This window comes from Nymphalis io, chromosome Z, assembly GCF_905147045.1.
Source record: "Nymphalis io chromosome Z, ilAglIoxx1.1, whole genome shotgun sequence".
Taxonomy (NCBI): Eukaryota; Metazoa; Arthropoda; class Insecta; order Lepidoptera; family Nymphalidae; genus Nymphalis; species Nymphalis io.
Window position 1 is genome coordinate 10,016,264 of NC_065918.1, and position 24,854 is coordinate 10,041,117.

General features: G+C 30.5%; 2 protein-coding genes across 2 annotated transcripts; both read left to right on the forward strand.

The window, feature by feature from the left end:
• The first annotated feature begins 1,455 nt into the window (after positions 1 to 1,455).
• On the forward strand, positions 1,456 to 15,428 carry LOC126780451 (arf-GAP with Rho-GAP domain, ANK repeat and PH domain-containing protein 2). The gene is made up of 11 exons (XM_050504950.1): positions 1,456 to 3,250; positions 3,339 to 3,534; positions 5,984 to 6,101; positions 8,042 to 8,163; positions 8,619 to 8,742; positions 9,162 to 9,374; positions 9,587 to 9,777; positions 9,958 to 10,194; positions 10,345 to 10,704; positions 10,816 to 10,940; positions 14,439 to 15,428. The coding sequence occupies exons 1-11, from the start codon at positions 1,725 to 1,727 to the stop codon at positions 14,569 to 14,571; spliced, it is 3,345 nt and encodes a 1,114-aa protein (XP_050360907.1). The 5' UTR covers positions 1,456 to 1,724; the 3' UTR covers positions 14,572 to 15,428.
• Positions 15,429 to 23,015: 7,587 nt separating this feature from the next.
• Positions 23,016 to 24,185, forward strand: LOC126780621 (NADH dehydrogenase [ubiquinone] iron-sulfur protein 2, mitochondrial-like). The gene has a single exon (XM_050505237.1). The coding sequence runs from the start codon at positions 23,031 to 23,033 to the stop codon at positions 24,183 to 24,185; it is 1,155 nt and encodes a 384-aa protein (XP_050361194.1). The 5' UTR covers positions 23,016 to 23,030.
• Positions 24,186 to 24,854: the final 669 nt, after the last annotated feature.

Consider the following 24,854-nt stretch of genomic DNA (forward strand, 5'->3'; position numbering starts at 1 on the left):
ATTAATGTTGAAATGCATTTTTCATCGATACAAACTCTTATAACAACATTATCGTTATTTAATGTATCAAGGCCGTATTACGAACATTCTGAATTATGTTTATATTAAACGAATACCTATAATAGCCTGTAAAAAATAATTATTTGTTCCTAAAACTAAAAACTTACAAATACGACAAATTTTACTACTATGAGCATTTTAATTTAAGAATAAGGTTCTTCAGGAATATATCTACTTGTTTTTGTTGATAATATATATGGAAAAAGTATTTTTTCCGAGTTCTATTTGTTGAATTAGTATGCTATGGTACTGTATAATAAATATATGAAAGTTTTTTTTATACTAACCGAAATATAAATAAAATCAAGAATAACGCGAAAATACAGGCGAAATTGTATGGGCGAGCGAGCGACGTTGGGCGATGTGACGTCACGCGTTGATCGGTCGCTCCAGAAAATAATTTAAGAACACGTAAGTTTAAAAAATTGTAAAAAAAAATCATTTTTGCATTTATAAAAATTCCTTCGCCAGTATTTTTTATATTTTAAATATGATTTTTTGAGATCATAAAAAAAATAAACTCATTTTCCTAATTGCAGAATTTCAATAATTGCAAGGCTTTGATTGCATGGTTAGATACAATAGAATATTTTTTTTACACCAATAAAATTAAATCTGATTTTAATAATATTCTTGCCTGTAGCATCTAGAAGTCTTGACCAACGAAAAAGTAGTAGAAGATGTTTGTCGCTCACGGACAACTACAGAATAGAATACTGGTCGCACGCGTTACACATTGACTCGCAATAGGTCCCGTCGCGTCGCTGCATGTTGCATCCCATTGGAACAATGGGTTAGGCGGATTGTGAATAGGTATTTATTTTTAATTAGAATTATGTACATTCAAAGAGAAAATGGAACTCGTATATTGTATAGTGGACTCTAATTTTTGTCTGTCTGTCTATTACAAGATTACAGCATCTTTGAATTCGAAATTAAAAATAATTACAAACGAAATATAAAGTTCTGATTTCGAATTTTTAGTTTGTTTTAAAAAAAGATAATTATTCGAAGCGCAGTATGTTACAAATGAAAGTTAGTTAAATATATATTTTGTATATATTTTAAATGCGTAGTCTTTTTTTTATATTTCCAGGGGGAGGGGGGCAAATGGCTCTACTCTACCTGATGGTAAGTGGTAGTAGAGTCCAAACGCGACGACGGTTAGTATGATCATAAATAAAATATAAGAAAGTCTTGATTATTATTATTATTCATTACTTGTAAAAAAATATTTTTTAAATCATTGCTTATGATTTAAATTTTGTCCTTGTATCTTCTGAAAATACCATGTATGTATTTTTAAGTCTGTGGTGCGTGACAGTTCTATTTCAAATTTGACAATTGATGTTACAAGTGTCTGTATTATCTGCGATTACTTTGAAGTACGAGCTATTGCTCGATACAATCTGTTTTCTTTGCCCTAACAATAGCTTCGTTTTTTTTTGTTATTTTGCTATTGATTATTTTTATATTTGTATTTTGCTTTATCTTATGTGTGTCCTTGAAATCTACTAAAATTGAGTTAAATAAATTAGGTCAAAGTGAAATGTGTACCTTGTTAAGTGACTCATTATTTTGTTTGTAAAGTATGTTATTAGTTCGACCATGTTATTGTTTCTGACATAGTATATCACATTTGTAAAAAGTGGAATTCGGTCCTCATGGATACGCCGCCTGTCCCTAAACCTCGGACCGCATTTCTGCCCCAAAATGATGTTAAAACGCCTATACCTCTGCCACGAACAAAGACACCGGTGATTCAAGACAGGGTCACAGCTTCAAATATATTACGTTCGATCAGTTCCGTGTCCAAACAAATATCAGAAGATGTAGCACAAAAAGTGAGTAGCTCGGCTAAGTCTGCTAATGAGAAATTTGAAAAGTCAATTCTGGATGGATCTAAGTTTGCCAAAGGAACTTTGGAAAAAACGTTAAGTACGTCGAAAGCTGTTCGGGATTCTGTCACTAAATCTGTTATAGAAAGTACGAAAACTGCTGGTTTAAAATTACGAATGTCTAAGAAAACGGAAACCTTTGAAAACTTAGATAACCAGAGATGTACTTCTATGCCAGCTGTTGATGTAAGTTTTTTTGACAATATTCAATTTCACTCACCGCTTCTAGAACAGAAGAGATTTAGAAATAATGATGACTACTTAAATCAGAATAAAATTTCACCACTCCAGCTGAACTCATCCCATCTTGATGACTTGTCACTCTTTTCTAGCAATTCTGATTCCAATGCAGATACAGTTAGTAATTTTTCACATGATAGCAAAGAAAATGAATGTATTGATTCTAGTTTGAATTTAGATAGTGAAAATGCATATGATACTCCAAAGCCATCAAGACCTAATAGTGTAGTTAGCGTTAGGTCAGCTCCTGAGATACCGGAGAGACGAAAAAAGAGAGAAAGTTGCATTGAAGTTATGAGACAGAATTCTTTGTATGAAAATTGGACACTTCCACATCCGTCACCTAGCTCCTCTAAGACTGTAACTGAAACAATTCCAAGACCAAGTAAGAGTACTATTTATGAGTTTGATCCATTGACGAGCAATGTCTCTTCTCCACAAAAATATGAGGGGGTTAGTAATGAATTACTTCTATTAGAGTCATTCCTGATTGGAGACACATATGGTACAATTATCTCAACAGATAGTGGAAATGAAGATGTTGTTTATGATATTGGGGAGAGTGATTACTTTAATCCACCTACTCCACCAGAACGATTTGATAGTCTCTTACCAGAGGAACTATCTAAGACAATATCATCTTCAGCAGATACAGAAAAAGAGAAGAATGCTAACTGGTATGTCAGTAATGATTCAGGATCCTTACCCGCTGAAGGGGAAACAAAACATTCAAATTCAATGATGCAAAGGTTCTCAAATATGTTAAAATTTGACAGTGTTTTAAACAAGTCTAATAAGCAAACAGCTCAAAAAGTTGAAGTGGTACAAAGACCTCCTATAAATAATCTACCTGTACCATATTATAGTGGAATTTTAAATAAGGTAGTTTCAGGAGTAGTTGAAGATTTGTTTAAAAATTCACAAAATCGCTATTGTGTTCTGTCCGATCAAAAATTGATGTGCTACACAGATCCAACTAACTCTATTTTGAAAGAAGCATACACATTTGAAAATATTTACTGTCTTCAGCTTGTTTTACCTCTTTCTTCCAGGTAACAAATAGTATTAAATCATTATCTGGTGTACTATATTCATATCATTCTTCATTTGTTATATTTATTACTTCATTATTTTCAACAGCACAACAAGCAACTCTTACTGCTTTGAACTGACCGTGTCAACTGGTGTTCGTAATACTCCACGCAAGGTTTTATTCAGTTGTGCGAGTGCTTCAGAAAGACGTAATTGGACTCAGAAAATTGCTGAGCATCTTACTAATGGCTTCCCCACAAAATACACAGCAGAGTTCACACGTTGTGGCTGGTGTTATCTTAAGGTATTGTTACAAATTTATAAAATTACATATTTTATATACATTTGCTTTTGATTACACGAATTAAAAGAAGGTATTTTTGTAAATGTTAAAATAAAAACTTACTAAACATATTATATTCCTTTTATAAAAACATTAATCATCACATTATTATATCATATTCATTATCATAAATTAAAAAAAGGGATTTTCTATAATGTTTATTTTTAGTGCTAACTGAAATGCTTTGTTCATATCTATGTACAGTGTAAAGTGGTTTTTCAATGAACAGTTCGATATTGCACTATTATCAACGCGAGTCATGAACTCGCGCAACTTTGCTTTATAAGGGCTAGTCATGTATATAATAGTTCGTAAGCTAAATATTAATCGTGTCGACATTCTTCACATCAGTACAAGTATGGTCCTATTACTTTTTCTACCCTTCTTATTAACACCATTCAATAAACAAATGCTTCATAACTTGTATATATACTTTGTAATTCCAATTATAATAGATAGGTAGATGAAATTAAACATATAAAGTACATTAGCATGAGTTTATCGTAATAAATTAATAGCGCGTATTGAGCACAATATTCCATTTCATTTACACAATATCTATTTGTACGTTTCCTTATCGCTCCTATAAGATACTACCTTTATTAATTGATGAAGTTATTTTACTGCATTTGAACAATATTTGCATTTAAAAGGTATTTACGTTTCTATTAATTAAATGTAATTTCCTATCAAGCTTAATTTAATATACGTTTATTAATAAAGAAAAATTAATTTATAAAACAATAATAGTATATCTAATGTGCATGTCAATTACAAGTGTGCATAATACTTCCAGGTTCAATCTAAAAGTAACAAAAAATCATCAGTAATTTTTAAAAATTTCAAAATTAAATAATAAATAATGTCATTGTTATAATAAAAAATCAACCGGCGAAATCATAATAAGAATTATTATAAGTATTAATTAAAATGAATCATAAAATGTATCGAGTTTCAGTTTACCAATCTGAAACTCGATACATTTTTTCTTTCATAGTTTGTACTGCGTTATGTTACAGTATGCAAGTAATTGACCTGTTTATATAATGACACATATATTGGATCAATAGCAATGCGTTGTCCCCACATCGTATTCGTGGATAAAGAGTTAAAAGTCATATTTTCGACTCTAAAGTCTAATATAGTCGTAAATGTTACTATTTGCTTTTTTATAATGTGTACATCATAATTAGTAACGATGAGCGAACGATTTATTTTTTTAAGGGTTGCCTTGTATTTCGTGTTATTATAATAAAAAAAAAAAAACGATTAATACACTTCTGCGACGTGAGAACAATTAAGCATGTATTGAAATACAAGTTACATTGCCCTTTTTTGTTGTATATTTGCTTTGTGGGAATGGGAAATGCATATGCGAATGATTGTACCACTATTGATTTTATGGTGTGTAAAAACGTAAATTAATAAAATATATCAAACATTTTTTAATCATTTGACTTAATTATATCGGGTAATCCTTACTAATATTTTAATGCGAAAGTGAGTTTGTTTGTTCGATTGCTGTTTACGCTTTCACGTCTTAATTGATCAATCATCATGAAATTTTCATATATGTTGTCAGGGGTATAAAGAATGAAAACTAACACCCTCCCCCCTGAGACACCTGCGAAGCTGCGCGTAATCTTGTATAATAAAATCCTGCTCATTAATAGTCTGTAACAATTTCAACCGTTATTTCAATTTTATATGGAACATTGTAAAAACGCTCAATGCGAATTTGATTTATGATACGTTACGTTGTATTATATATATAAGTATATTCGCTTTCTACACATTATCTGACACGAATCTAGCAGTTAGATAAACAAATCATTCGTACTGTAACATCATTTTAAAATGACTAAGAAAAGCAGATCAAATATAATATCTCTATTTTAATTGATTGAATAAATTTATGTTTAGCTGCGTAAAATATTTGTTTATTATTTATTAAACTCCTTGTTTAGTTCTCGTTTAACATTTATATAAAACGTGACAAAAAGTATTAATCAACGAGTATTCCGTTATCTTGATCTTTAATAATCTAGACGTTTCTAATCTTGATCATTAATTGTTTTGAAATGTGCAGATGTTTTATCGACTGCTATATTTACTTTCTAAAATGCTCTGTAATTTATAAAATTATTTAATTAATAAAACCTTTTTAACATAAAATTATTTGATATTTTTACATTAAATTTATATTATTAGATAGAGTTATTTTAATAGTAACTATATAAACAAAATGTTTATTCTATTTCTAAAATGTTACGATGTCACTACTCCTGTTTTAGGCGAAAAATTTAATATACAATGTGGCTATGGTTGTATGTAAAGCATAGGTTGTATAATATGAGGTCATATCCACATCGGTTAAATCTAATGTAAAAGGGAATATGTTGATTGGCAGGAAGGTGTCACTGGTGAGTGGCGCGGCGCGTGGGTCATGCTGATCCGTCGGGTGCTCGCCTATTACAGCAGCAGTGATGACGTGCGCACCGTCGACCTCAGGAAAACGAGATGTGTCGGTACGTATGCAAACTATTCAAAATAAATACTTTTAGGTTAGTTTAAAGTAGTTACGAAACATATATACATTTTAAATGTATAAATAAAACACCACAAAGAAATCTATGTATATTTTTTAACCTTTAGATAATTCATTACTTTAAACAATTACTATAAACAATTACTTTAAGCAAGACTATTGTTGAAAGACATATAGAAGACAGCACTCTTCTTTAAGTGTTATTAAATGAGTATCAATTCAACAATAATAAACTTTGTCAGCAACGGTAAAGCTATATATGCGGACGAATAAAGTCCGATATGTCACTATTTGCGATATAGGACTGATATATTCTAGTATTATTTTATAATCGGATATTTTGGCTTACAATTAGTGCTTATACAAAACCGTGTGCTTGGAGCCGTAAATAATATGGTATTTTTATCACCCGGAAGCGCGCAATGTCACGCAGATATTGCAATATCACAATACTTTTTTGCAATTTTTCACATCCGTTTCTAAGTTAGGTATTTATCTATTAACAACGAATATAAATAACGTCATATAAATTAAGCAAGTCGAATTTAAGTACGTAGAACTGTTCTTAAATACTTTTGCCTCATCAAAAGTTTGTAAAAACAGTATAAAATAATATCCTGGGACATTTTTCACACACGGCCATCTGATCCCAAATTAAGCTTGTACAGAGCTTGTACTATATTTGCCGGGAGGGCAACTATGGAAATCAGACAACTGATATACTACATATACTATTTTTCTTTTGTAAATACATACTAATATAGGTAATTACACCAAGACTCAGGACAAACAGACATGTTTATGCACACAAATATCTGTCCTGGGTGGGAATTGAAACCATAACCTTTGGCGTGAAAGGCAAGCATCCACCAACCACGCCAACCGGCTCGTCGAAAAAGTCATGAACTTGGATAGATGACAAAATAGACGATTTATAATTGCATCAATGTTACTCGTTATAATTTCAATGAAGCAACTGCCCTAAAAGAATGGAATTAACATCGTATAGGCCTTTTCTTATAAACAATTGACATTTCTAATTTGTATCCTCAGTTGATGCACATGTAGCAAAATGCGATGTAATTACGTAATATATATATATATATATATATAGATATAGCGCGCTAAAATCTTATTAAAATTGATTAATATATACAGACGCAATATTTTTTTATATAGTAACTATTATACGAAAGCTGTATTATCATATTAATGTTATCGTATTCGTATCAAATGAAATTAAAAAGCTAGTAAACTAGTTAAAGTACTAATTAATCATTCGTTGCAAGTTGACGAGAGTTGATGATTCATTGGTTCCAAGTATCGCTTTATCCATATAATTGTGTTTGTTTACAAAACGGCGCATGCTCTTACAATGATACATCTCATTATCAAAGAATATCGGAGCGATAGAATTAATAGTTCGCTTGCTAAGGCCTCTGTTCTTCACTTGTGTGTGTATGTGTGTGAAAAAATTTACTTCGTAGTAGGTATTGTATTCAAGTACCTATTTATAAGCACTTTAAATCATCGTTTTTTAAGTCTGTCATGTAATTGTTATAAGTTAAACTTCCAAAACATACATTTATTACACGCTTAGCAAAACTTTAAGAAAGGAATAAAGGGTTAAATAAGTTGGCTGTCTATCTTCTTTAATAGTAGCACTTATTACTTATACATACGATAGCTATTACAAAAATAGTTATTTCACGATTAACAAGTGTTTTATTTTAATATCATCAATTTTAGGCTGCAAAGTTTTCAAAAAACGTTGTTTTTTTATTAGAAATTAAAATCGAATGTAACTAGATGTAATTATAACAAAATAGTCAACACGTTGATTAGTTAAATTATTACTTCACATGAATCGAAACTTGTGCTTTAGAACTGTATACTTATCACATGTTTGTAATTCTTTAGTTACGCAAGAAGCAGACGATGAGACAAAACAAGCATGCCCTTCGGATGGAACCCCAAACCTTCTCTTAGATTGTCCACAAACGACTTTATATTTGCGATTTCCACATGAAAGAGAACTAAAGGTGAGATGCTCTCCAATATTTGACGTTACATAAAATTCAATATGGTTATCATCATCAAAAAATAAAAACTTTTCTTAACCTATTTGAAAGTCTTGTTATTCTTATGAGTCAGACTTGAAACATTTAACGAAATCTAATTCTTTTATGTTCATACTTATTCATAAGTATTCGTTACCAAGACATGAATCACAAGTATTGTATTACTTCATTTCGTTAAAACGTCGACAGTATTCTTATTATTTTAGTAAGGACTTGATTCGATGAAGTTATGCATCTAAATAAATATTTCATGAATTATAGTAAGAAACAAAGATTTTTGACTTAAAATAAAACAGTACTTCAGAGATAAGACCGCCCTATGCATGCTTTTTTTTTAAATTTATATTGTTTTAAGGTATTTTTTATGTTGCCTTTGTGTGTGCAACAAATATATTTATTATTATTACAATGATCAGGGTTGGAAGTATATGGTGAAACTAGCAGCGCACAACAACGGTGCCCACATCCACCACCAACAGTTGACAAAGGAGGATGTTCCAGTTATAGTTGACAAATGTCTTAGCTTCATTTATGCACATGGTATGTACAATATATTATTCATATAAGAGACAATATCTTAATCAAGCCTAGCATTATTTTTTTGTCACAATGAAAATATTTAATTTTATAAAAGAGTTTGGGTCACACTTTTAATTAATAATTTTAATCATTAATTAAAAGTGTATATAATGTATAAGTGATGTACCCAAGATTTTATTATGGAAGGCCCAAATTCATAAGGGCTTTGTTCACTCAAGTGAATAAATTAAGCCCATAAAAACTCAGTATTGCTGATGCTTGTATAATACAGTAACAGCCTGTGAATGTCCCACTGCTGGGCCAAGGCCTCCTCTCCCTTTTTGAGAAGAAGGTTTAGAGCTTATTCCACCACGCTGCTCCAATGCGGGTTGGTGAAATTTGTATAATATGATTCGAATAATTTATATGGATTTTTTCAGGTAGTTTATCGGAAGGTATCTATCGCCGTTCTGGTAGCGCGACGGTTCTGTCGGAGCTTCTCGCTCGTTTCCGACGAGACTCGTGGTCGGTACAGCTCACACCGGGGCGGCACTCGGAGCACGACGTAGCCGGAGTGCTCAAGCGCTTCTTCAGAGATCTTCCCGAGTCGCTCGTGCCGCAGGATAAGCACAGCACTATGATATCTGCTCTAGGTAATTTTTTTAGTATAATTAAATAGTTTCATTTATATAAAATTGATTTTAAATTCAAATTAAAATATTTTACTTTATTTTACAATTTTATTCCTTCGTTCGCTGGTTTGTCTACCGAATCAGGAACAAGTACAACAACTATTAATTATGTTCATCAAGTGTCGCACAGAAAAGCATCTCTGCTATTATCTGTATTTTTTTAATATGCTCAGAAATCAAAGACACGAATGCGCGTCACGCTGCGTACCGAGCCGCAATGACATCATTACCGCAGATAGCTCGCAACACCGCGCGCAAACTGTTCGCTCACTTACACTTCCTACACACGATGGCGCACGCTAACAAGATGGCCGCCGAGAATCTCGCGTCAGTCTGGGCTCCCACTATCATGCCTGCTGCTTTGGTAATTTGCATAATTAAAAGTATTATGTATACAGAATGAAAATTTGAGATGGGGACTGAAGGTTAGCTGCCTGCTGTTGTAGACCCTTGCCCTTGAAATTAGTAATTTTTTTTAATGGTCACAAAACTTTTAATATATAACATAACTCAATATTCAATATTATTAAAAAACAAATTTTAGACAAGCCACAATCTGCAGACTGCTTGGTCGGCCAAAGAACAGTATGTGGTTAGAGATCTTATTGCCAACTACGAGGCTATATGGGAACCCACTGAGGTCGAGGTCAGACGGGAAGCCGCTATACGTAGAGTGTTAGTACGTGTACTCAGTAACACAGTGCCTTCACCGCCCAAAGCGGCCGGAGATCTCAAAGCGTGGATTTACATTCATGACAGGAATACATGCCATCAAGTAGCAGTGAGTAACATTCGTCAATGATTAGATTACTACCTTACTACCTTATTAAGTATCATATACACTCTAAAATTGAATACTTTAATTTTTTTTTCTACCATTTCTACATGCAATTTGAAATAAAAATATAATTACATTACATTACGATTTCAGTTAACGCCAAACAAAACTAGCGCTGATATATGCATAGAATTATGCGAAAAGGCAAAAATGGAATCGCATTTGTTAATGCTTGAGGAGGTGATATGCAACGATTCTATGCGTAGAGTCGTTCACATAGACGAGATAGTTCTAGACGTCGTCCTGAGATGGGGCTACTGGGACGAAGAAGATAGAAAAGATAATTACTTAGTGGTAAAGGAAAATAAGATACTGCACGAATTAGAAGCGCTGCGACATTCGACCTCACTGGTCTGCGGTGAGCTGCGTTTAGCCAATGAAACTATGAAAGCGTTCAAATTGCATATGTTCGAGTTTAATGATGGCAAGCTATGTTACTTCAAAGATAAACAGGTGAGTTATGTTTATTATTTTAGTTGTGACATGTATATTTATTGAAATTAAAAAAGGTCTTAAATCATAACAACCCAATTTTAAGTTTAAAATATGACATATCTTATTCAGGGTTCACATAAAATTGAAGAATGGAATATAAAGGATATTTTGTGGTACGTCGGCCACGAACCGAAGCGAAATCCCCAATCACGTTGGTCCATTACGTTTATACCTCGTAACAATAAACAGAAACGGTAAGTAGTTTACCTTAAGTAGAGCAATAGTCATAGTATGCAAATTCTAATAAGAACAAATGTATTGAATTCAATTTTTTTAGTGTCAGCAAAAAAATACCTTTCTTTTACTTTCCTACTGTAACATCTCCAGTTATTCCATTCAATGAAATTGGATTTGTGGCTTTGGAAATATTGAACGAAGATTAATGAATGATTAATTGACGATCTTAAGCACACACCAACAAACTCGAATGTCTGGCCTTGAGATTTATTTACTGTTATGGCAAAAGCAGATCTTACTGGAAATTGGTGCCGCTGACTTTTTGATGTGTCAAAAGTAATTCTTGGTATGACTTCTTTGCTGGATTGTTCATCAGTCACATTTAGCCTTTATTATATTATTTACACAGATTAGTCACAATGAGTACATAATTACGCAACAGCATTATAAGCGTTTTTTTTTAAATTTCATTTCATGTAGTGGCAAGTCTGAAATGTTGACCGAATTGAGGAATTCTGTTGAAAATTCAAGTGCTTCTTCAAATTGTTTTTTTCACCGTAATATCACTGAAAATTATTTTTTACTCTCAAGGAAGCTTGACACTTTATTAATTTTGTCAACAACCTTATTGAATGGGGCGATTATTGCTCTTTCTTTCATTCCTTCATAATTTTCAGTGGCATAGCTGTGTATTAACACCTCGTCAATAAGATATTTTTGGAAATGCTATTTTGTGGCTATTGAATTTCTTTCATTGTGTTTAATGAAATAAAAAAAAAACAATTCACCGCTGCCCAACTTTAATAAACAATCAGCAAATTGTCACTATGCAATGTTTTCTTCGTATGTTAATTTCTTAATGGAAAGATCTTATAATTCTGATTTATTAGCTCGCGGCTCTACACGCAAGACATTGATGAAAATCTCCTCCAAGTACTATCACTTTACCACCGAAAGGGAGATTCTTATTTACAATGGATCGCAATAGTTGATCAGTGTTATGTAATTCATATTTTGGAAGCATCGGAGCCTCATCCATAAGAACAATATCTGCTTCTGCTAATTTTCTGGCTTTCGAAGAGTTATATGTTAGAGGTACTTTCAGTCCAAAAGTTTTATGAGTAGTAAACCATTAGGCAGCGATTTGGTAGCAATACTAATAGAAGCCATACACTTCACATTGCACAGTTTCCAGTAAGCATGTAGTATAGAGCATTATATATGAAGGTTTTTCCAGTTCCTCCGTGACCATCAATTAAAAAAACATTTTATTTTACCATTTGTGTCACTTACAGCTTAAAAAATGGCATTCACGATTTCAATTTAATTTCTTCTTAGTAAATGATACATTTGCTCTCTTAAGACTGATGTTTTCTCGCGTTTATGGTATTTTGATTTACTTCGATATCGTAATCCTTAATATCATCAAAACCAAAAATTTGTACCCAGTATGGAAAATTTCTGCCTTGCAATAATCCTGGGATCCTGGGATCATTATTTACATTTTTAATAGTGTTCTTTTCGCTCGGCTGCGTGAAAAATTGTTTTAACTTTTTATTGACGTGGTTTACGGACATCATGGCACCATGGCACATCATATTATGTTAAAAACAACCTAGTACTTCACAGGCTTTGTTAGTATCTCGGTCTGTAAACATAATGCAGGTGTCATCTGAAAACTGGTAACACGTACAATATTGTATACAGTTACTCGTGTCGTTAACATATGATAAAAAATGCAATTGGCTTAAGACGGTGCCCTGCGGGATACCTTCACTCAAGCAATTTCACGCCTTATGTCGTTCATAAGCGTATCGTATCGACTATTGGTTTTGTTTAGATTGTGTGTCCTGTATCGGACTCTTTATCTGTGCCCGGAGTGAGAAAAGAGGATCTACAGGTCAGGTTCATGCAGTCCTCACAACTCCACTCGATGCCTGGGGGGTGTCGCAGGGTATTTGATTGTTTGTTAGATAGTTAAAAGCAGACTGAATCAATATTTACCTTATTTCATCTGATAAATTTCAGACCAGGAGATATTTTCCAATGTTTTCATTACATGTTGCACATTTTACCATTATGTAGGTTTGAATTTATTGATTTAAATTTACTTATAAAACCTTTTGACAGTTGTCAGATTGACATCAAACTTAACAACTTGGTTGGGTAACGTAATTCACTCGTGAATCCTTTTTTTTTTTTATAGAATAGTAAGGCGGACGAGCATATGGGCCACCTGATGGTAAGTGGTCACCAACGCTCTTAGACATTGGCATTGTAAGAAATGTCAACCATCGCTTACATATCCAATGCGCCACCAACCTTGGGAACTAAGATTTTATGTCCCTTGTGCCTGTAATTACACTGGCTCACTCACCCTTCAAACCGAAACACAACAATATCAAGTATTGCTGTTTTGCGGTAGAATATCTGATGAGTGGGTGGTACCTACCCAGACGAGCTTGCACAAAGCCCTACCACCAGTAAGCTAAATCCTACCAATCACTCGCAATTGACGAAGTCTTTGCTCCCATTTTAGATGGTTCGGCCATCTTAAATGCACAAGCATATTTTTCCATATTATCAAAATGATCATTTGACTACTTAAGTTCATTCCTTTGCTTATATCCTCTTTGATCAATATCAGCTAAATCTTCCTGGATTTGATTTAAGTTTGCGATTCGATACTGACCTGGTAAGCGTATTTCCATATATCACAATACAAATATTATAAAAAAAACAAGACATGCTTAGACACAAAACATACAAAATTAAACAAAAAACTAATTAAATAATAGAAAGACTAAAGGATATGTAAATATTTATACAAGTGGTTGTAAGATCAGAATCATTATTAATAATATGAGAATATGGATTTTCTTGTGTTGTTCTACTATTATTTGCAAAATGTTTTTATTAATAACACAAAAGTTTGTCAGTAGCTACCAAACGAAAAAGTTGAGAATCGATTGACAAACAGAGAAAAAATGGTAGTGATCTGTTTTGTCTTTGCCAATTTATAGATCAATCATTGTATTGATAAATAAATTTAGGGTTGTTTCTATTTATAGCAGATTTCTTATTCACGTTTTCAATATCAGGAATGATGATAATAACTCCAATATAATACAATTATAAAGCTTGTAGCGAAGTCTACATAATGCACGTTTTGGGAAAAGTTTTACACATTCCTATTTTTGTTCTAATTCATATTTTGAGACGCAATCACTCATGAAAGTACGGCCCACGATCAATCTCCTTCAAGGAATTACTAGTTTCCTTTCGCGTCTTCACCTGCGTTTTAGGGAGTATTAGGTGCCCTATATCCTTTTCTATACCCCTGACAACGTTTATGCAAGATTTTACCGATAATCAGTTGAGAAGTTAAGACGTGAAAACGTAACAAACAAACAAACAAAGTCACTTTCATATTAATAATATTAGTAAGAGTACATTTATGTTTTATTGAGTTCAAAAATTAATATAATTATAGTGTTTTTGTATCGTCATTGCAGGAGTAAAGATCGATCATGGTTTGGATGCACAATAGCCGGCGCAGTGACGGAAGACCAGTTAAAATGGATGACTGCCATGACATTCGCCGAACATAAAAACATCCTGCCGATTCCACGCCTTGTAATAACTTAGACTTAATTTTACGTAGTTACAAAAAATAATAATTAACTCGGTTTCGATATATTAATATATTTTTAACAAATGATGATTGTATTATTTATACGTGTTGTTGATTTCAATTTTCATATTTGTAAATTTTATTTGATATTTATTTTATTGATGTTAACAGATTTTCCATTACAATGCCATGGATTGTTATATTTCATCAATTTCTACACGAACTAATTAACACATACGTGAATCGTTTAGTCAAATCGCAATAAGACTTCTTGCATTTTTTTTTAATTTCACTCCGATTTGACATACGATTTTGATGTATAAATATGGTTTTTAAATGTATCATTATAAAATAAAAAATGAGACAAGACCAATTTATACAAAATCGGGCTAAAAAAACGTTTTAAATTTTGTATATGACGGATTTTAAAACTTACCTCGTAATTATTTGCAATTAATTTAAATGAAACTGATTTATATGTTACGTGGCACAAATTTGGGGTTGCCTTTGATTTTTTGTAGAACAGTTTGAAACGCACAAGCTTTGTTTTAGAATACTTAGCATTTAACTTTTTCTTAAATAATTTACATTAGCTCATAGTAGATTTGAAAATGTATCATTTGTTAAAATTTTTGGAAAACTCGCCTCAGCGGGTCTTGAAACTAGACGATTATTGATTTGTACTTTAAATTAATTTTCATCAATACAATTTTATGCTGGACCTCTATTATAATATTGAATATACCTGAAAGACTATCAATGTTTATTACAAAATTTAAAGACAGTGTTATAAAAATACCAGTTATCAATTACTAATTTTTTAGTGAAATTATTCATTTTAAATTTTCATCTATACTATTCAAACATTATTCAAAAGTGATGCAATGAATGAACCTTACAATTATAGTAGTCAATCTTGATATTGAAAAAAAAATGTATAAATATTTATTAGTTAATTTATTACTAAACGAATATTTAATAATATTATATGTAATCAAGTTACCGTATTAGTTTTAAACAAAATACATTTTTGTTAATATTTTTACTTACAGAATACGAATAACAATTACAAATAACATTTTTTTGAAGTTTTTTGTATAGAGTTTTTATTAATACAGAACAGAAATCATTGAAGCGATAATATATAGTTCATTTGACTTCGATTTGAAAATAATATAAAAAAATAACAACCTAATTCATGTTGTCTTATTGATAGAAAGAAATACAAGTTAATTTCACGCAATAACATCGCAACAAAACTTGAGACTGTTCGGTTTTTATCTTCAAGATCCTTAACTTATTTAATAAAGGTGTATTGAGAAAAATATTCCCTAGTGATATGCGATAAGTATGTCAATTATAGATGTATAATAAATCGTTTAAACATTTTACAACTCTATGCGCATCCGTTATCTGAATAATAATTAATACGAATCATTTTATACACATTTCGCGTATCTTTAAATATGTTGTAGTATTTTATGTTGTTTATATTTTGTACAAACGATGGATTATATTTTTGATTTGACTATACACATCCTTCACTGTTTGTTAAATAAAAATATCATTGAATTATTTAATGTGTACTATGTAAAGCTTGTGGTACAACTTTTTATATTAATAACCTATTTTTTTATTTTTCGGTGCTAAATAGATTTAAATAACGTCAGCTCTAGACAGTAATTAATCTGTAATAACCGAATATTCTTTTAAGGCAATTTTTCCATAAATATTAGAAATGTTTGTTTAGACAATTATATGTTTTAGATAAACAAAATTGAATTTAGTACGAATTTACTCTATATTTTGCAATCAGTATTTAGTAACGTTTTATATAATTATATAAATTTCATCATATTATTATGTAATATATGTACATATATATATATATACATATAATACTTTTGTTAACTTTTATTTGTCTATGTATATATTTCAAAGGTTATTTTGTATTATTAACATTCATTGTCTATTGTTAACACGTTATATATTTGTGCAATTGAGATGAAAAGGCTGCATTTTGATCTTTTCAACGCGAAATTTAAAATAGAATACAATGTAATTGGTATTAACATCACGATACAAAATACATAGAAAAGCTTTTAATTTATTTTAAATTTTCGGCGATATTTTATTAGTTTCACTTAGTTTCATTCGCATGTGCCTTAATGTAATGTATATTGATTGTGTCATCGAGTTTGGGCCATTTTGTAGTTGTGGGAGTTATTAAACAAAAAACTAAAACATTGTTCAATCGAAATAACTCTTACCACTCATTGAGCGGCCAAACTTCTATGAAACATTTAGAGTATGTAACGGCTTTGATTAAATGTTTAATAAGAAATCATGTCACATGCTATTAGAAACAAATAAAAATATTTGATGATTTTTAAGTGTTACAAAAATTACAGTGTTACATTAATTACATCAGTGTCGAGTCGTATATAAAGGCGAATTATTATTTAATTTAAAAAAATATGTTTGAGTGAATTCTAAGTAAATACACATGAAATATATATTTAATAAATAAAAACAAACTTGTTATTTGTAGTATTTTGCAAAATCTAAAAAACAATACTACAATGGATTTATCAATAAATTTACAAAAAGTAAGCCATAGCATGTGAAAGAAATCTGATCTCTTTATGTCATTCAGTCATAGCCATTCTTTACTCCCTAACAATTACGTCAATTTAATTAAATAATAAGCTAAAATAATATCATTATACACAAATAAATATTTTTATATATTTGTACAATGTCATTCATATTTGCCTTTATTGAGGCATAATTATGTAAAAAAACCGGAATGTTATTGAAATCTTCGTAAATGTGGTTTGGATTAATCAATAATTATCTGTTACGTTGTGTATTTTTGCACAAGTTATTGCGTGCACTGTTATTTTCACTATGAAGATAGTGAAAATAAAATAAAAAAAGTTGGTCACAAAGGTTCCGAGCAATATTGAAGGGTACTGTGACCTATTGGCACAAACAAGACGTGTAAAAGAAAATAAATGGAACTGAAACAATAGGATATTGTTTTCGTTGTCGAAACATAATAAACATATTAACTTAATGTTATCTTAGCAAACAAATAATTTGATTCAGCAGTAATGCAAAGCTGCTTCGATATTTATTAAGAAATAATAGATTTTGGATAACTGATATCACGAAACCAAAATATATTAATTATTTACATTAAAGTTTGATAATGTTAAACAAAACCGCTTACCAAAGCTAAAATTTTATATATTATTTTAGAAGATATAGATATCTTCATACAGCTTTGCTAAAACCATTTATTATGCCTAAGTAGGTATTGACTGTGTCAATTTGTATTTCACATATAACTTGTTTTCCTTTTTGTTAATAAATAGTACCTTTAATAAATATATTATATCAATATTAAATATAATGTATTACGTATTTACATGTATATATCTAATAAGGTATATACTCTGTCGAAATGAACTTTTAGTATGTACATATTATTAATGTAATAAAATCTTAAATAAAAATTTAATGTTTTGCGTTAGCGAATGATGATGATATAACAACAATATTATCTCTAAGCTTTAGAAATTAATGTTATTCCAATTTTATAAAATTACATTAATAATATTTTATTGAATCGAATACCCTTTTTTCGCACAAATCTAGATGTATATCTAGAATCTAGCATTACTTAGTCTAGCTTACAATAACTATTTGTTGTCGTCATCATCAGCTTTCGGTACACTGATTATATCTATAGAAATATATAATAGATAAAGTAAGATATGAATGTAGACTGCTCTTCGTACTTTCTTCAATATTATTGAATATACTCAATTCATTACTTAGTTGTATCAGTCTATGAACAGTTTTATAGCTAAGTATACATACTCTCATCAACTAAATTTCATTAGATTTGTAACCATTAAATCTCATAAAATATTCATATTATAATATATTAGGTAATTAATAAAATTTATTATCTATTGTGATAATGTTCATCGTATTAGTATTATTTGAATTGATCCTTAAGACTAAACAAATAAACAAAATGTTTATTACTGTTTCTTAATTCTTTGTTGGTTATGGATTTGTTTTTAATTTTAAATTGCAATATTTTTATTCATATAAAAATAAACTTATTGCTTTATTCCCTGTCATATTTTTAATTAAGCTAATTTGTCCGGTGGTGTTAATAGATAACAATATAATACATAAGACAAGTAAATGATAAAATAAAAATATATTGTCAATTATAATAATTATCTGTCTTACCATAAATACTTATTTTTATATGTATTTTAATAAGTACTAGTAAACGATATTTCAATACTACTAGAGTGCCACCAAATTTAGGCTGATTGTACTAAGCCACAAAACCAAGAGCGACTGTTTAGTTTCAACTGAATTTTATGAATGATGCGTAAACGCAAATAATAAAAACTAAAATGAGCAATTATTTTTATGTATAACAATGCATATTTGTGGTTGAAATACAGTCTCACACAGTAATTACAGTGACCCCCCCCCCCCCCTATTATTTGTATTAAAAAACCATTATAATTTGTAGGCATTTTACTAATTAACAAAACTGATAATGATATTTCTTAATTATTTTTAGTATAGAATATCATATTGTCATATATACCTAATATTGTCTGATTATAGTCTTGCCTTATTTATAAAAGTTGTTTGTCTAACTAAACAAAAAATAAAAGTTGATAAAAATAACTGTTCAAACACATACGGCTTCACCTATAATGTTGTATGGGAGGTTAAAAAAATTACTTTTTTAACGTTTAATTTTTTTTATGTAGATTGTATTATTGTTAATAATTTAAAATATTTTTTCAACAATTATAAAGTACTAGAAATATACCAGCAGTCCAACATATTTAAAAACAATGTAATTAATAGTTTTATTATACAAAAATATGTAGCTACAAATTATATACGTATATTGTGAATCGCAAGTGCTTAACAACATTCGTTGTGGACGTTCGTATCAACTATTCTTATGTGTAGCTCTATCTTTACTATTTCCTATTCACTTTGTCAGCTTAATTGTTCAATAAATGTTAGCTATATTAAAACAATGTGTTTCAATTGTAGTATATTATAAAATTATTATAGACCATTACACTACCTACGAGGCGATTATTTATATATAATATATACCATAAACTGCTTTAATGTCTAGTGGCTGGCATATGAAGCTATAGATAGCGAGATTCAGGGTGCAAAACCCGGGCTGAGCTTGCTTAAAGTTATTCGGTTTTTTCATTAGCAAATTATCAGAAGCCGCTCAGAGCTTGGTTGTTGATTGAGTTTACTTGCATGTAATGAACCCTACATTGGAAAGAATGTGAAAACCAGATGAACCGTAATCGAATTCGATCAAATTGTCATCTTCAGTCATGTTTTTTTCTTTTAATTTAAACAAACTAACATAGCACACAGTTCATGTGCTATAAAAATAATGTAGTCAGTTTTAAATGAATAGTATTGACTACATTTAAAAAAAAAAGGGAATCGATGTCGCCACCGATGTCACCGGTGCCAGCGCGTACCAGCCACGAGCGTGACCGCACGCCACCGCCCGCAGGACGACCGCATCAAAACAAAATTACTTTTAACATTAATAAACCATATTACTCTAATTTGCCTTTACTTTATACTTCTTTTAACAAACCTTTCAAAACTCCCCGTAATGTGTACCAGTTGTTTTTTACCTCCACCTCATATCGGATGACTTTTTGTATTTAAAGTTCTTTGTCTTCATTTAATTTAATCGTCATGCCGTCTAATTAGTATAGTTTTGGGGAACATCACGCACACGATGTACATTTATCAAAACGAAAGTATCAATTAGCTAAAACCATGACTGATAAAGACACTTTTAAGACTAAGCAGTTGACGGAGGACGAGATTAATAAGGTATGTATCCTTGCCTTATCTTTTTATGAATTATATACTTATATTATAAGTAGTAGGTACCTGATGAATAATATTGTTATAGATATTTATAAAATAATCTCCACTTGAGACCAAAGTGAATATAAATAGTGTAGTAAGTCAGTAAAAGATTATAAATATACAAATTCTAATCGCATAGATAAGGTAGGTAGCTATGATAAGCGCTTAAGCAAGATTGTTTTATGAGGGTAGGTTATGGATCTACCTAGTTTATAGCATAATAGGCTACATGATTATTACGTAATTGTAGTGATATTTAACATCCGTAGTTTTTACAATTATAATTTATACTTAATATGTCACTTCTCAGAATACCTCGATGTACTTACTTTTATTATATAGAATAAAACCATTTATTCTATTGTCTTATTACAATAATACCTTACGTGAACACAAAATTTTATTTTTTAAAACTTTAAAAATTTAAAGAAACTGAAATTTTAAATTTGAATCTGTCTGCAAGGTCTGATTACCATAATGTAATGGATTTCTGTAACTACAAGAAATAGCGAAAAATGCTAGTAGAAATCTCCGTGGTCTAATAGACACTTCGGTCACAAGTACCATTATGTGTTATTGTTATTACATACAGTGATAGTATGTGGTATCGCTGATCGAAGAATAGACCAGTTCGAATTGTCATTCATTTTATCACAATAAGAAATGGTTATCAAGGTTTTGGACTTAACCCAATATCATAATATATCACGCTGAAAAGGCACTGATAAATAACAATGTATACTATTTAAACCATGGCTGGTGCTAGCGCCTTGATGATACCAGTAATTATTAAACAATAAAGGTGTCAGCCTAAAGGCATCTTAATAACTTTTATTTTAATTCTTAGTTATGAAACCAGAAGATTATATTTTTAGTATATATTGTTTATTATATTTAATTTTATTTGTAGTAATACGTCGGCATTTAATTTTTATATCTGTATTATTTGAAGCTTATGATTTATTTTTTCTATAATTAATAAAGCTGCTGAATAAAATACTACTTGTAATACATCAGGTTAAATAATTTACTTTAAATATGATTTTATTTATTTGTCACCCTGAAAATCGCTTTTGGCGCGTACAAAAGCGATTTTGAAATGCGAACACCTCGTTTGTTTTATCAATAATTTTACACATCGTATCAACACCTACAAGAGTGGTCAAATATTGATAAAACGAAATGCGATTGAGGCACGTATTATTTCTACGGGTAGATGTAAAATAAAATTCTTCCCTAAATATTTAGTAAAATTACTTTCATTAATTATATACTTAATATATGATTTATAAATAATATGTGACCTTTATCAATATATATTTAAAAAAAACAATGGCTGCATTACGTGACAAAGATAAAAGTGAAGCGCGAGAAAATTTTGAGAATCAGTTACGTTTTGCATTTGTTAAATATAATAATTGTGCAGAAGAGAATGAAGATGTTACAGAGGTAAGCAAATATGGTATTAGTTATTATGGCTTCGTTATAATGATGTTTTGTGGGAGATTAGTACAGTTGGTGAGTTCGTAGCCTAGTAAAGATGGTTTTTCCGTAAAGACAATGATAATAATTTGTTTATGTTGCTAAAAAAATAAAGTAACAAGCCGTAATAACGAAGTTGCTAATTTTAAGAAAGAAGTATTATGTATTTTCAATTTGTGACAAAAACATTATTACTCTTTTTTTTAAACACTTTTTTTTCAAATAAATGAGCCAAGTTTCAGAAAAAAACCAACCAAGTAATTCCAAATAAAAGGAAATATAATATAATATAATGTCTAGTATAAATGCGGCTTATTTTTATTTTTTTCTTACTCAATAACTTTGTCAATGATAAAATGTTTTGTTTTTTTTATAATGTAGTTATATTTGATTTGTGACTATGATTATTTTTTAATTTTTGACTATGAAACTCTGTTTCTCTAAACGGCGCTGTCTGATTTGAGTATTTGGATATTTAAGAGAAAGCACAGCAATGTAATTGCAAAGAAAAAAAAGTAAAAAAAATATGGCTCAGTTTATTTAACAGTTTCTAAGTTTTTGAATTGGATATTTAATTTCAAAATATTATGAATCATGACTACAATCTCTTTGGATCGAGTTAACCCATCCCATCAACTAATATAAATAATTTTCTATGGAAAATGTCATCAATATTTGACAACTCAATCAATGGTTTATACACAAGAATTTAACGTAATCTATTATATAATATAAAAAGCGTATATAAATTATTTATTTAATAAATAAACATTTATTTGTAAATAAATAGGTACTGATTATGATTTGGTTAAAAAAATATTTTCCGATTTTTCGTTATGCAACACATGTTCGAGATTTTAAAACATGTTTGCCATTAAATGCAAAAAGGTGGGCACCAGACGCTGAATTTATTAATCAATTTGGAGGAGTAGCGATGTATCCCACAGAAGAGATTGAGAAATATTTTAAAGTTATATATCATTCAAGAGTTAGGCCTGTCGAGCGTAAATTACAGAATATGTGGATAAATTTTGGACCGCAGCATCCAGCCGCTCATGGAGTTCTTAGATTAATTTTGGAATTAGACGGTGAAACAGTCGTTCGAGCAGATCCTCATATAGGATATCTACATAGAGCGACAGAAAAATTAATGGAAAGTAAACACTACACACAAAACCTACCTTTTGTTGATCGCTTCGACTATGTATCCACACTAGCTAATGAACAGGGGTTTGCGATTGCCGTTGAGACTCTTCTTAATATTGAAGTGCCACCTAGAGCAAAGGCTATAAGAGTGTTATGTAGTGAACTTAGTCGCATAGCCAATCATCTTTTAAATATTTCTGGAACAATTCTTGATGCTGGTGGAATAACACCATTTTTCTGGATGTGCGAAGAACGAGAGAAAATTTATGAACTTCATGAACGTCTATGCGGTGCCCGAGTTCACTGCGCCTACGTTAGGCCTGGTGGTGTATCACAAGATATTCCTATAGGATTTCTTGACGACGTCCATGAATTTTGTATGAAGTTGGGGGAACGGTGTGACGAAACGGAAGACTTAGCAACCGAAAATAGATTGTATTATGCAAGAACTGCGGGAATCGGTGCTGTGAAAGCACACGAAGCAATATATCACGGTTTTAGTGGACCAATGTTGAGATGTACAGGTGTTAAATGGGACTTACGAATTGCACACCCGTATGATGGCTATGACTTGTATGATTTTGATGTCCCGGTTGGTACTATGGGAGACAGTTACGATCGCCATCTTCTTAGACTAACGGAGCTTCGACAATCATTAAGAATTATAAATCAGGTTATTGACACAATGCCTGCAGGCGAAATAAGAACCGATGATTCAAAAATATCTTTACCGCTACGTGCTGAAATGAAAACGTCGATGGAGGCACTTATTCACCATTTTAAATTGTGTACAGAAGGTTATATAGTGCCACCAGGAGCAACATATACCGCTGTCGAATGTCCTAAAGGAGAATTGGGGTTTTATATGGTAGCAGACGGTACTTCAAAACCCTATCGTGTTGGCATAAGATCTTGCTCTTACAATCATTTGGCAGCTTTGTCTTTTATGGGCAAAGGATTAATGCTAGCTGATATATCTATTTTAATTGCAACCATTGATATTGTGTTTGGTGATATAGATCGATAAATAATTGAAAATAAAACAAGATTGTTATTTGTCTTATGTAAAAGTTATTAAATTTTAACTCGAATATGTAATAAATTTATTCAAAGTAATGAACTATATTATTGAAGGAATCTTTACCGTAATTTATAAATAATTTTAGTCAGTTGTGAAGGGTTTTTAGTTCCTTTCATAAGCATTACAAGTACTCATGTATACGAGATTATTATATTTGTATGTACGTAAATTTTTCAATTACTAGTCGTTGTGTATGGCATCCTTTTAGGATCTATCTATTAAGAATCACTTATTACAATAATTTTGCCTAATTGATATTTTTATGTATTTTTTTATATCAGACGGAAATATAAATATTTAATGACAAAAAATATAAACAATTTGTAATTTGTCTTATATATTATTGATTGACTATATTATAATATTAGACTTTGCTTTGTTTTAGGATTTTTATCAAAATAATTTATAAAGTTAATATTAGCGAAAGTTATTACCTAATTGGTAATCTTTAGATACTGTAGAGTAGCATATGTTATGCTGTATCACAATTTGCAAATGTTAGATTTTGGCACAAAAATCGTTCTCATTATCTTTTACGCAACTACATGCGATGCAAGATACCTTGTTTTTTATGGATGATAGCGAACATACCCATCCATGCGATCATATCGTAAT